At 47.0% G+C, this 14,004-nt stretch overlaps 2 protein-coding genes across 8 annotated transcripts in view; both read left to right on the forward strand.

The window, feature by feature from the left end:
• The window catches only part of HDAC4 (histone deacetylase 4), a 256,523-nt gene extending 248,898 nt beyond the window's left edge, over positions 1 to 7,625 (forward strand). For all 6 annotated transcript variants that reach the window (XM_077659443.1, XM_077659445.1, XM_077659442.1 and 3 more), the window contains 2 exons: positions 327 to 462; positions 3,085 to 7,625. In XM_077659443.1, the coding sequence (XP_077515569.1) occupies positions 327 to 462; positions 3,085 to 3,145 (197 nt within the window). In that variant the 3' untranslated portion in view covers positions 3,146 to 7,625. The remainder of the gene's footprint in view (positions 1 to 326; positions 463 to 3,084) is intronic.
• A 734-nt stretch (positions 7,626 to 8,359) lies between these two features.
• The window catches only part of LOC144125770 (dnaJ homolog subfamily B member 6-like), a 262,555-nt gene continuing 256,910 nt past the window's right edge, over positions 8,360 to 14,004 (forward strand). The window contains exon 1 of one of the 2 annotated variants that reach the window (XM_077659454.1): positions 8,360 to 8,805. The gene's annotated coding sequence lies outside the window, so the exon portion shown is untranslated. The remainder of the gene's footprint in view (positions 8,806 to 14,004) is intronic. The other variant, XM_077659452.1, reaches the window with a different exon arrangement.

Genomic DNA, 14,004 nt, shown 5'->3' on the forward strand with positions numbered 1-14,004 from the left:
AAAATGGCTCGCCGTACGCCCAGTTCTGTGCCTAAGGAAAGCTTGCAGTTTTTTCACCTGATAACTAACTAAACATCAGGCTGGTAAATGCTGAACTTCCTTCTTTTTTCTTTTTGTAAGGACCTGCCAGCTTAGCATTATCACAGAGTGAACAATGTCAGAAGTGTCAATGCACAGTGCTAGCATGCTGAATTAGGCATGAATGAATCTACAATGGGTATTGTTAGTAGCCGCCTACAGCAGTGTTAAATCTGTGTGCTCGCTGTTGCGGCAGCACATGTACGTTGTCTCGCTCACTCGCCCTCGTTCATGCATTGTCTGTGCAGCGCCGCACTGGCCGTGTGTCAAGAAGTGGGCAGCCACCATGGCCTCTTCTCTGCTCGAAGCTCAGCAGAAGGAGAAAGAAGAAGTGGAGACAGTCACTGCCTTGGCTTCCCTCTCCATGGCTGCTGCCCAGATGCAGTGAGTGAAACTCCGTCCACTGAGCTCACTGTGCTTGAATTGCGTTGCATTTATGGGCCAAACTGAGTGCTTTCCTGACACCTGGTGTAGCTTCAGAAAAATGCATCCAGGGCTCCTGGAAGAAGAAGAATTGGGCAAAGTAAAAAATATATAGCTTCGATGAAATAAATGGGCTTCTGCGGGAGTTCCCATTTTAATACACCTATACATCCTTGTGTATGTGCAAGATACTTCTCTCATTGCCTGTCTTATAGTTCCCCTAACAAGCAGAGACCACAGTGGCCCTATTTATACTAAGCATTTTGCGTGCCTTTGGGCCGTGCCAAGAAGATGGCCAGTTGTTTTTTTGTTCTTTTAGAGCGCAGCTCTTGGGTGCCCATTCCTAGCTTGCGCATTGTCGTTGTAGTCATTGCCGTCGGCGTAACCAGCAGAGCTATAGCAAAGTGAAGGGCACAACGAGGCTGAAAGTAAGATGATAATGAAAGGAGAGTGAGAATGAAAAGCCGGAGGAGGAGGGTAGACAGGGATGCGGTATAAAGGTGGAAGCATGAAGTGAGAAGTGAAGGAGGAGGGTATGGTGGGAGTGACTGCAGTGTATGCAGTAGCAAGCAGATACCCCGCAACTCCTCCATTAAAGCAGCACATGTTGGAGGGTTTATGAAAAACATCGCGTTGCCTTGCCCAAGTGAGGCAATTCCTGGCACAAATATTGTGGGCCCCTTAATTTTCGCGTATGACTGGTTATGTTCCAATCAGTGTAGGGTCTACCGCAAAACTACTAGTTGCAACTTGAGTCAGCCATGAATCGGTAATTGAACCGTCAACCGGCACATACATGGGCATCTGGAGGGACTGTTTATAGTCCACGCCGTTTACCGTGGGAACAGGCACGCACTACTCTGAATCTGCAGGCCAAGCGCCTTGTGGCCCGTCCCAAATGAAGACGCATCTTCTTTGGCTTCAGCATTTCTCCTCGAAGCAATGAGTCGAGCACGTTGCAGTGCATTCTTGCAGGGAACAGCAAATGTGGGAGAGGGTGCTGCTACCGGGCAAGGGCTGCACCGCACCACTCTACACCACTAAGAAGTATCCATTCAGTGCGATAGTTTAGAAGCCTTGTGCAACAAAGTGGTGATGCTTTGCAGTGTATTCTTAATAAGGGTTGCTTAAGCGTCGTCGAAGTTTTCTGCTTCAATATATCACAAAATCAAGCTGCTCTCAAATCTCTCATTACAAAGTACCGTAATCAGCGGTCAGCTTTTTTTTTTTACCAATTGCTTGAATATTGGTTTATCTTTTGCGAAAGAATAGCATTAATTAGTGACATTAAATCATCAGAGGTTTGTTAGTGCACCCATGCAAAAATTTCACTGATAGGCATTGATGGCGTGCTCAGTAGAGCAGATTTGCAGTTTAATCATTAGCGCGTCACAGATTTCTCGATGTTCTTTATATAGCAGCCATTCTGAATGACCTTACACACAGCATGAAAAATTGCAGAAAAGCATGGTCTGTTGAGGCCAATGCTTTTTAAGATTTTAAGAAAGCAACAAAATTGCTTGTTGATACTGTCTCTTGGAAGCGATTAGCAGATAGGTGGCTGAGCCAGAGGAATCACTTTACACGTCTATCAAACTAAGGGTATGTGTCTGGAATTCCATATTTTCACTTGGGAAACAAGTTATTCTGCAGTTTCAAAAGTCACACAGTGCAGTGTTTCCAGTTGTTGGTGGAGTACACTGCTGTGATTGTTTAAGACTGCTAAGGCTACCAATTTCTTGAAGCAAATGCATGATGGGCATTTTTGACTGCTGTGTTGGAGCTTTTGATCTGACAATTCAACAAGCTGTCATGAAACCTATACAACAGCTGTTCCTACTTCACATCTCCCGTAACTAGGCCTTCGTGCCAGCCCCATTTCAATAAAGACTAGTCGCTCAAAGGGGCTGTTCAGCTAGAAACTATCTGGCCATTTTGCTTTGAAAAAAATTCTGCCTGCCTTAAAGAATTACTATGAACACACACAGCTGTGTCAGCAGGTCTCCTTTTCAAAACACTTAGCAGGTATTCTTTTCCAAGACTGACACAGCCTCACTTGTATTTCTCCAAATCTGCTCTGCTTTTCTGGTTGGAAGTTTTTCGCCCCGTAAGAAAGTAGGAGAGCCAATGTGTGGCTGTAAGGAAGCTGACAGAGCTGTGTGTAAGGATGTTTTTCACAGAAACTTCTGCATATGGTGAATGCATGAGGTGGTTCAGGGCAGTTGTTGATGCTTAGATTGCTGATTGCATTTAATGTTATTAAATACTCTCTGCAAACCTGCAATGTCTGAATGACTATGTATGCAAGATACTTTTGGCACGTAATTCTCCATAGTGAAACTGCTGTAACGGGGTGGAAGAGGGTGCAGTGTAGTTGGGCCAGTTTGTACATATCTATTGAAAGTGAAACTACACTATGGACACTGAAGACAAAATGATCTCTGCTTGTTTTGTTACCTCATCTTCTGTCTCCTTAGCACAGCATTGCCACGAATAATTTGTTCCAGCTGATGCAACTTGCTACGTTAATTGAGTTCATTTTTTTTCTTTCTTTCTCCCCGTCTTCTGCCACCTGCACAACAGGGGTCCAAAGTCCGATCCACCTCCGGAAGATGAACCAATGGAAGAGGACCAAGATAAGTGAGCAGCTGGCGGTGCACACGACAGCAGTTCTGAAACAAACGCTGTGGAATGTTTTTCAACTGAACTGGTGTGAACTGCTGAGGACTCCTGCCCAAATGAGCCAAGGAACACAAGTTCACCCCGACACCATTGAAGCATCAGCAAAAAGAGAGTGCAGTGGCACGGCTGTCAGTGGCACAGCTGTCTTCCGTTGCTTCCCAAGATCAGGAATGAAGCCACAAGTTCATGCCAATTTCAGAGGTCATGAAGGTCAAGAACCACCTGGCAAACACAGCCGAGCCCTTGGAGAGGCATACTCATGTTACCCTCAGCAGATCTGTATCCTGTTATTGTCTTTTGTATTTTGTTGACGTTGTTTGTTGTCACGGAGCGTTTATTTGCCAGTTGTAACGTTGCAGCTGCTCTAAAATTTGCAGTTGACGTGTTGGACATCTAATAGCGGCAACATGTGAATGCACTGAAGGGTACCTGCTTACAGGTTTGGACATATTATTAGCTAGCAGGTGCCAGTTTCAAAAACACTGTCAACGGCGCCGCCTGGGAACAGCATCAGCATCTAGTAGAACCCCTGACTTGTGGAAAGTGGGGATCTATTTCCAAGCATGTTATATAATGAGTATTACAGTCATTTGGCTGCAGTCAGTTTTAATAACGCTTGCCTGCCCTGGCATTCTTTTCCCCCTGGTGTCTCTTTACGCTAATTTGTGCCAACAGAGATTCTCACCTTGTGCCGTCTGTTGGTTGCACAGATGCAGAGCAGCAAAGTCATCTTGTGTATGATCAATGCAGATTCCATCTGTCCTGTGTCCGCCAGTTGGACACTGAAGGACAGAACATGGGTATACATTTTTTTAGCATCACCGCAAGCAACTTTGTGAACTGTTTGGGCCACACAACTGAATAGTTGTGAAGATTTGTCTTGTCTGCTACTGTGGTAGCACACTTTTTGGAACACATGGTTGCACTTTGCACTCCATGTGCATCGCCCATACTTTTTATAGTTCCCTAGATGCTGGGATCAGTAGTTTTACTTGTGCACAAGTTGCCTGCTGAAGAAGAAAAAGCTGACAGGATGTGGTGTTGTGGAATTGAGCTCGTATGTGTGACTGTGCACACTCACAGGTGTGCGGCAGTGACACAAGTCAGTGAGGTGGCTTCGCAGACTTGTTTACATTTTCTGGGAAGGAGACAATTTTTTGCAACTCAAGGGAGTGCACTATACTGACATGGCTCTTGGGTCAGATACGTTGAAGGATGCAGAGGGTCTTTGTCAAGGAATTCAAAAGGAAGAAAGTGGATGTAGGAATGGAGTGGTGGAAAGATGGAAGCATTAAAACAATGCTGCATTGGGGTCTTACATTGGGCGCATGACTTCGAGAGGTTTGTATTCGTAATGTACAACTGCACTTTGTATATGCACAAGTGTGCGTGCACTGTCTGCTATACAGCCTCAGTACAGCATCAAGTAGAGAAACATCTAGCTGCTCTCTCTTTTTTTTTGTCCAGAAAAAAAAGGGGGGACTAGGGGAAAACTGTTGCAGCCATTTTTATGAAAAGCAGCGAGTGGAGAGTACTAGCTCGTCACCCTAGTTACTAAACAAACGTGTTTTTACACTGCTGCAGTGGTCTTATTATGCCACTGTGATGGGCATTACATACTACAGAGTTTTTTGGATGTACTAAGTTTTTTGTGAGCTTTACGGCTTTTTTGAAGCAATGCTAGTCATAACCTCGTCAGTATCATACCTGCGGGGATGCGTGCTACACGTTTCTACAGCAGCTGCTGCAAAGGCAGCATTGGAAAGCAAAGTGATGTCTGCCTGACTGTTGGTACCCATAGCCTCGTGTAGTTGCTTTTGGTACATTGCTGTGGTAGGCGCTGAAGGTAATTTTGTGTGGAACTGCTGATGGAGGAGATTGCAGGTGGCTTATGCGTTGTAGGGTGTTGGGACTTGTGGAGAGGGGCTTGGTATTGTATGTTAAAACCAAGTGCAACCCTCTAGGGCAGTGCTCTGGTGCACATAGTGTATGACTGATAGGTGCAGTAGCTACATCACTGCACTAGTTTGTATTGCACACTGCATTTTTCGTTGTTGTTGCTGCATTCTACGAACAACCAGAACAAAACTTGATTGGTATGTGGTTCCTTGGGACCACAGTTCTATAGGCCACACTCTGGGTTTTGTTACCATTAAAAAGAACCTGAACACATTTACATATGTGCAGCATTCTTCGATTTTGAGCCTTCATTGAGCAAAAAGAGTGATCCAGTCATTAGGGAAATGGTCAGCCTAACATGCTGGCCTTGCTTGCTGAAAGGGCAGCAGTATATATGTCCACGGCATCCATTATGTAAATATTTCCATGCGAAACACCTAAGGAGGCTGCTTCAAAGGAATGCATACATGCCGATTTGAAAACTGCTTGGCAACATCAGCGGAAGAACAAACGTCTCAGACAGGGCTAGCGCCTGGTTCTTCAGCTGCAGAGTTTGCCAAGTGATTTAAGTTCCTTACAAAACTGGCGTGCTTTGTGATGTACAATACATTTGCTGTGCTAGTGAAAACCCTCATTAACCTCTCTGTGCTTTCTTCATATTTTTTTTTTCATGCACTGTATTGTTTTGAACTGTTGAATGTTAGCTTTTTTCCCTCAGCTGTAAACCCTGATGTGAAGTTCATATTTGTCTGTTTCTTTCCATCTGTGTGTGCATGTGTGAAGGCATATACATATATATGATATACGTGTTTCATGCATTATGAACACATGACTGGATGTGATAGCACTGTTTACCACTGAACATGCTCTGACATGCTCCAGTCTGTGGCTATCACTATTCCCATGTTGTGCTCTCTTTCATGGGATCATTTCTTGTGGCTGTCCTGTGCACATCTGAAAGCTGCTTCACTTGGTCATTAATCATTTTATTTGTAAATACACGAGCTCTTTTAATGGCTTTCATTCATTTTTTTCTCTCCCATACCCAATGTTATCACTCATTTGTTGTGCATCGTGCCACCACCATCCCCCACGCCCCCTGCGAGTCACTGATGATAATATACATGAAACATGTTATGACGCCATATAGTATATCATTTGTACAGTGCTGGTTTTACTCCGTCTCAAGAAACCTCATTTCAAGGTCAAAACAAAGTATACTGCATACCGCACATGCTGGCTGCAGCGCTTAAGGAACAACATGCTTTGTGATGTTGGAACCCAGAGTCACTTTGAGGGCTGTTAGGTAATCCTAGAAGAGGACAAACAAAGACTGTTGCAATCTGGCCATGTATTAAGAGTTTGGGGAAAAGTCAGCACATACTCTTCTTAGGGGTTGTTTCTTGGATTTAATGGTTAGGCTTTATATCTTGGCATGGGTAAGGAAGAAATACAGACTGCACACATTTTGCTATTGCATGAAAGCTGTACTGTGCAGATTTGCATCCTGCAAAAATACTATCTGTTTGCATTAAAGGAGAACCTGATGAAAGTATCGTAACTGGTAGAACTGGTTTAAGGCACTATTCTCGGTTGATACCAGATGGAATCAACTGCAAATTGTTCTTTAAGCCATTTTGACCAGGAACTAGTTAGGGATATTGGTTACGTAACTAATAATCGGCTTTTCAATTCAGCTGTACAGCGTTAAATGAAACCGATAAAAAAAAGACAATGTCTCTTTAATATGAAACACTGTTGGGAGCCAGCATTCTGTAAAATATGTGTACTGAAACAAAGTGCATGTATGAAGAAGGCTTCCTTTTTAACTTTACCATGGAGCTTTGTAATGTGCCACACTTTTTGCTGCATCACACTGTAGAGCCAACATAAAATTTTGAATTGCTACTGCTACACATACAGCCTACAAGCATTCTGTTTTCTATACAGACAACTGTTTTGGCTATTGATTTTAAACACACACAATGATTGATCTAGTCAATTAACTGAGGATGGTTTTGGATGCCCTCTCTGTTGAACTTTTAGCGGCCATGTTCCATTGTGCATTCGTTTTCAAACCATGCGATAAAAGCAAACATTGTTGCAATTCATCATGAAACACTTTCTTTGCTTGTGACCATGCTGCAGACATGGAAGAGTGCTCGGTCGAGGCTAGTCATGGTTAGTTGGAGGTGTGCTTGGCTAACCTGACATGTTTCGTTTTTTGCTTTCTTGTTTGACCCATATTGTTACACAATCTTGTATATTGTATGTTGCAGAGATATATATGATAACTTAAGCTGTACAGTCATAGAGATGTTTGTGTTTTCTTTCAATTATATATTATTGCGCTATTTCATTGCAAAGCAAAGATGAAAGTATATATTTTTTGCCACATGTATGTGCACTTTGTGCCATTGTAAAGTGTGTTATGTAATTATGGATATTGAAAAAAAAATGAATGTATTTGTACTTTATCTTGTTTCCTTTTTTGTTTTGTCATGCATTTGTATCATTAATAAACCATTATTCAGTGCCTATCACTGATGACTGTCGTGTCGCCTAATTGCCACAATGGCATTCCTATATGACATGGCGAAAGTTTTAATTTCTTGTTAGGCGAAAGCTGGAGTTGACATGCTCAGCTGTGGGAGAGCTCTCCTCAATGGACCGCACCCATGAGTGATGGAAGGGGAAGAGAAGATCAAAATCACTGGTTGAGTTGAAGCACCATTAGCGTCAGCACAGTACCTCGGCTGGCATTCAGTTATGTTGTGAATTCAGTTTGGTTGGCACTAGATACATGGTGACATGGCCGCTAACACCCGCACGCCCGTACAATGCGCATAATCATGCAAGCAACAGAGAAACATACGCTGCGTATCCAGCGACGTAGGTGGTGTTGCAACACGGGGCTGTAGAGATCGTGAAAAACTCGGGTCTGGTTGACGATGTAGCGCTACGTGCGGGGCATCTCGAGGACTGGGGGGCGCTGAAAAAAAAAAAAAAAACATCGAACAGGCGCGCCCGATTTTGGCGGCTGTAACACGCAGCAACACAGGCGGTGTTTGGGGGGAGCCCAAGCGGTGGCATCACCGTCTTGCTGCATGTGTCGCGTAAATTTACGTGCTACTTTTCCTCCATGGCTACTACTGGCTACTACCGTCAAAAAAAGGCGCGTCGAAGTGAAAGTTCTCAAAACAGTGGCTGGATGGCGCCACCACACCAGTGCGCAGAGCAGCAGAGCTATTTTTGTTTTGTTTTCGTCTGCTGCAGGGACACAACGATCGTGCGTCGGCCGGTGTCTGCTGCGCTTGCGCCGCTTCGTACAGTAGTTGTTTCGAAAAAACGCTTACGTTCCTCGTCCGACGTCTCCTCGTAACTCGCCGTCACGCACTTTCCCAAAGTCCCGCTCGCGGGTGCGGTGTTCTCGATCCCCTACGCGCGCCGAGATACGGGAAGGACGGCGCGCTGCGCGGGCTACGGCAAAACCCGTCGGCGCCAGCAGAGCCGCAAAAGGCGATAAACACGCTCACGCGCTCTGCCACCGCCTCCAGCGCTTGACCAGCACGTACAGGGATTTGTGGCCGTCCGGTCGCTGGAAACGCACCACCGGCTTCGGAAGCTAATTGTGTGCGCGGACAGTGAAGTGAGCTACCGGCTGCCAGGACGTCAGCCAGAGCTTTGGTCCTGTCCCCCACCACAACGTCGCTTCTAATCAAGGTGAGAAAAGCGATATTTTTACAGGTGTAATCACGTCACAGACGTTCGCCGTATAGACGTGACATATCTGCGAGCGGGACATTATACCATGCCATGAACTGTAATATATCTAACCGCCACACAAATACAACGTTGTAGCCGCGCGAAATGTACTCGCGGGTTGTGAGGCGTTTTTTCTACGTCTGATTTTGCTGAAACTTTCACAGTATCCTCTGCGCAGTTTTCTTGTCCTTTATGCCAAGTTCCGCAGCGGGGCGGTGTCTTGTTGCACCAAAAATAAACATTAAAATTTGCCAGCTACGTCGATCGGGGAGATTTCTACCACATCCACAATTTCCACGGCCAACCCTGCGTGTGTGACTACAGTGGACGCACCATCTCTCTATGGGACGCACGGACTAAAGCTGTGTGTTTGCTGAAGGGCAAAATTTAGATCTGGCTTTTGGCCTCTTAATTCAGACAAAATATCACCCAAACTCTTACTTATTGACCTCTGTTCAGCCAATCAATGCGCACACGATAGGTTTTGTAACGGTATCCGTGACGTCATGGGACGGTCTGTCATGACGTCATCGCCTGGTCGAAACATAGTTTCGGTTTCCTGGTTTTTGATCTTTTAAAATACTTCTACTTAGTATTTTGAAATTTTTTTTTGAGCCAGAGCGAGAGGACTGTAATTAATACAATGTGGTTGTCCGCTCAAAAAGTTGAAAAAGAAAAACTCCGGAGTTGGCCTTTATACAGCGAAGCCTCACGGGGAAACATCGGACAGCAATCGCCAATATTCAGGTGTAAATGTGTGCTAATGCGAATGAGCTGACGAAGCGACAAATTCCCCTCAAGGGCATGCTCAAAGGAGGCCCTCCAGCCAATGGCCTCAACCGATTATCATGACGTTAATCCACGGCTGTGAAAGCAGTATACGCAGCTAGCACCGATTCGTACTTCAGTTGCGCTCATATCAGGCGGTGTACGTGACGGCGTATTAATATTCAAGACCTTCAAGGTAACGGTCAACCAAAAGCCGTGGGAACGGGGGATTTATTGTGGCGGACTGGCCCAAAAACGGGTCCGCTAAGGGCGGTGAGCAGATATATCATTGTCCGCTTGCTCTGCTCTCGGCCGCGCTTTAATTGGGGTTTTGCTGTTTTTGTCATCCTTTCTGTGCTGTTCTGGCACTTTTAACGCTGGTCGCGCTGCTGGTCAAAAGTGGCAACCGCAGCGCTGGGCCAATACAGGGGAGAACAAGTTTAGTCTATAGTTTGCGCTTTCCTCCCCAGCGTGACATCGTAGGATCGTGGGGGATGGCAGAAGAAAGAGGATTAACCACACCTACATTTTATTAATCGTGGCTATATAGACCAGTATTTTAGTTCACTATAATCGTGGCGTCACAAAAATTGGTCGACGCCATTGGCTGGAGGGCTTCCTTTGGGCAGCGCCTGCTTATAAGGCAAAATCCTTTCTTGGCTCATAAGTGTGCGCAAGACCTGTCCGCAGGATACGTGTACAAGAAGTGTCCCCTCCATCTGTCAGTCAAACGAAATGGGAAAAAAAAACTTATACAAATGAAAATAAAAACAAAAGTTATGGAAAACAAAATTAAAAAATAAAAATTATATATATATTGTAGGGGTGTGTTTATTCGGTGAACCCAGATGATTCCAGCCGCTCAGGGGAGACTCGCAGCGAAGCGTCAGGCGTGGCGAAAGAGCAAGGCAGCGAACAACTTCTTCGTCCTTGAGAGCGGCAGCACGCGACGCATGTCAGTGGTTATATCGATGAAGATTACCACACTACAGTTTCCCCCCGGGCAGAGAAGGAGCCATCCTGGCGACTCATGGTGCCGAAAGGACAGACGGATCGTAGTAGGGCTTGATTCGGTCCACATGAACTATTTCGCGTCCACGGCGACGCAAGTCCGCAGATGGCGTAACGGGCTCAACTACGTAGTTCACAGGAGATGTTTTTTGAAGCACTCGGTATGGACCGTGATACCGAGCAAGAAGCTTCTTTGACAGGCCGGCGGTTGTGGCAGGAACCCAGAGCCACACCAGGGAGTTGGGCGCATATGAAGGCGCCTCACCAGTGTCACGATGGTGTTTTTGTTGCCATTGATTTTCCTTTGTGAGCGAACGAGCGAGCTGACGGCATTCTTCTGCATACTGGGCGGCGTCCGAGAGTGGCGTCGATTCAGAAACATCAGGGCGGTAGGGAAAAAGCGCGTCCATTGTGCAGGTTGGCTCGCGCCCGTAAAGAAGAAAAAAGGGAGAGAATCCAGTGGTGGTCTGTATCGCAGTGTTGTACGCGTAGGTTACGAAGGGAAGAACGTGGTCCCAGTTGGAATGAGCGTCGTTGACGTACATGGCCAGCATGTCACTCAGAGTACGGTTGAAGCGTTCTGTCAGGCCATTCGTCTGAGGGTGGTAAGAAGTAGCGGTGCGATGAATGATGCGACATTCTTTCAGTAGGGCCTCGAGAGCGTCGCACAAGAAAACGCGTCCGCGGTCACTGAGCAGTTCCTTCGGAGTCCCGTGGCGAAGAATCAAGTTGTTGAGAATGAACAAAGCAACGTCTCTTGCAGAGGCAGAGGGTAACGGTGATGTTTCAGTGTAGCGAGTCAGATGGTCTACTGCCACAATAATCCACCGGTTTCCAGCAGGAGTAGTCGGAAGAGGGCCATAGAGATCTATGCCAACGCGGTCAAACGGACGAGCAGGGCAGGGTAACGGCTGCAACGAAACAGAGGACTTCTGAGGAGTTTTTCGGCGTTGACAAGATTCGCAAGCGCGCACGAAATGTCTTACGAAGCGGTACATTCCACGCCAGTAAAATCGCAGACGTAGGCGTGTGTAGGTTTTCAATACGCCACCGTGAGCACATTGTGGGTCACCATGGTACGCAGCACAAATGTCGGCGCGGAGATGACGCGGGATGACTAGAAGCCACTTCCGTCCATCAAGCAAATAATTGCGGCGATAGAGAAGACCGTCACGAATGGAGAAGTGGTGTGCTTGGCGGACGAGCGCTTTGGAGGAATGACCGGGAGTAGGACTTGAGAGAAAATTCAAAAGTGCATTGATCCAGGGGTCATTCCGCTGCTCGGTAGCCATGTCGATAGTTGTAAGAGTCGACATATCGTAGGCACAGACGTGGTCAGACGAATTATCTCTAGGCAATGGCGAGCGGGAAAGAGCATCCGCGTCCGTATGCTTCAGCCCTGATCGATAAATGACATGAATGTCAAACTCCTGGAGACGAAGAGCCCAGCGAGCAAGGCGACCGGATGGGTCTTTCAGAGAGGCAAGCCAGCACAAAGCGTGGTGATCGGTCACAACGTAAAACGGTCGACCATACACATAAGGACGAAATTTTCCGATAGCCCAAATAATGGCCAAACATTCCCTTTCTGTGACTGAATAATTAGATTCTGCCTTTGTCAATGTTCGGCTGGCGTATGCCACAACATACTCGCTGTAACCAGGCTTACGTTGGGTAAGGACGGCACCAAGCCCAATACCGCTGGCATCAGTGTGGATCTCCGTAGGCGCAGCCGGATCAAAGTGGCGTAGAATGGGCGGCGAAACCAAAAGGCGGCGTAAAGTGTCAAAGGCTTTATCGCAGGCTGGAGTCCAGGCGGAAAGGTCGGAGCTGCCGGCAAGGAGCTGGGTCAGAGGAGCGATGATAGAGGCGAAGTTCAAGATGAAACGTCGAAAGTAGGAGCAGAGGCCGATAAAGCTCCGAAGCTGCTTCAGGGAGGTTGGCTTCGGGAACTCTGCAACTGCGCGAAGTTTGGTGGGGTCGGGAAGAATGCCGTCCTTAGAAACTACGTGGCCTAAAATTGTGAGTTTTCGAGCGGCAAAGTGGCACTTCTTCAAATTCAACTGAAGCCCAGCGCCGGCGAGACACGTGAGGACATCCTTTAGGCGGAGAAGGTGAGAAGAAAAGTCGGCAGAAAAAACTACGATGTCGTCCAGATAACAAAGACAGGTCTGCCACTTGAGTCCACGAAGAACAGTGTCCATCAGGCGCTCGAAAGTAGCCGGGGCATTGCAGAGGCCAAAGGGCATAACGTTGAACTCGTATAATCCATCCGGTGTTATAAAGGCAGTTTTCGAGCGGTCATTATCAGCCATCGGTACCTGCCAGTAGCCGGAGCGCAAATCCAAAGAGGAGAAATACTCGGCTCCCTGTAAACAGTCCAAGGCGTCGTCGATTCGCGGCAAAGGATAGACATCTTTGCGCGTGATTTTGTTAAGCCTACGGTAATCGACGCAAAACCGGATGGAACCATCTTTCTTGGTGACCAAAACAACCGGAGAAGCCCATGGACTGTTAGATGGCTGTATGACGCCCCGGCGAAGCATGTCGTCCACGTTGTCAGCAATGACTTGGCGCTCAGAGGCCGACACGCGATAAGGACGCTGTCGTAAAGGTGCGCTTGTACCAGTGTCGATTGCGTGCGTAACGACAGACGTGCGACCCAGAGCAGTGTGAGGAAGGTCGAAGGCAGAAGTGAAGTTCTGTAGAAGAGCAGCGAGTTGATCGCGTTGTGCGGGTGGGAGATCTGCGTCAATAGCTTGTTGAAGAACATCGGGTGGCGTCGAAGCGGTCGCTGTATCGCAAGAGCTGAGCACATTAACGTCTAATGAAGTAGGCGTTGCAGGAAGAGTATTTACAAGCGCGGGATCAAGTTCTTCAATACGACCGAGACACTCGCCGCGTAGCAGGACGGACGGGCACGAAAACGGATTTGAGACGTACATTGCACTAAGGCCATCTTCGATCTTGAGGACCGCAAATGGAAGCAGGAGGCAGGGATGGCGTGAAGCGGCGTCGGAAGGTGTGAAGAAGACAGTCGAACTAATAACGCTTTCACAGGAGAGTGGAACGAGGGCAGCAGAAAATGGAGGAATGTCTGTGTCACTGGCGACGAGGAGTTTTGCAGGCCGGGTAGGGACGTCACACAAGACGGTATCACAAAGAGGTAAAAAGGAAACTTCCGCGCGGGCGCAGTCAATAACGGCATGATGAGTGGAAAGGAAATCGTAGCCCAGGATGATGTCGTGTGAGCAGCGAGACAGTACAATAAACTCGATGGTGTATAAGACGTCTTCGATGAGAACACGGGCCGTGCACGCCGCTGAGGGATGAATGCGCTGTGATGAGGCGGTGCGAAGCGAAAAGTCGGAAAGTGCG

This window comes from Amblyomma americanum, chromosome 3 (genome assembly GCF_052857255.1).
Source record: "Amblyomma americanum isolate KBUSLIRL-KWMA chromosome 3, ASM5285725v1, whole genome shotgun sequence".
NCBI classification, from domain to species: domain Eukaryota; kingdom Metazoa; phylum Arthropoda; class Arachnida; order Ixodida; family Ixodidae; genus Amblyomma; species Amblyomma americanum.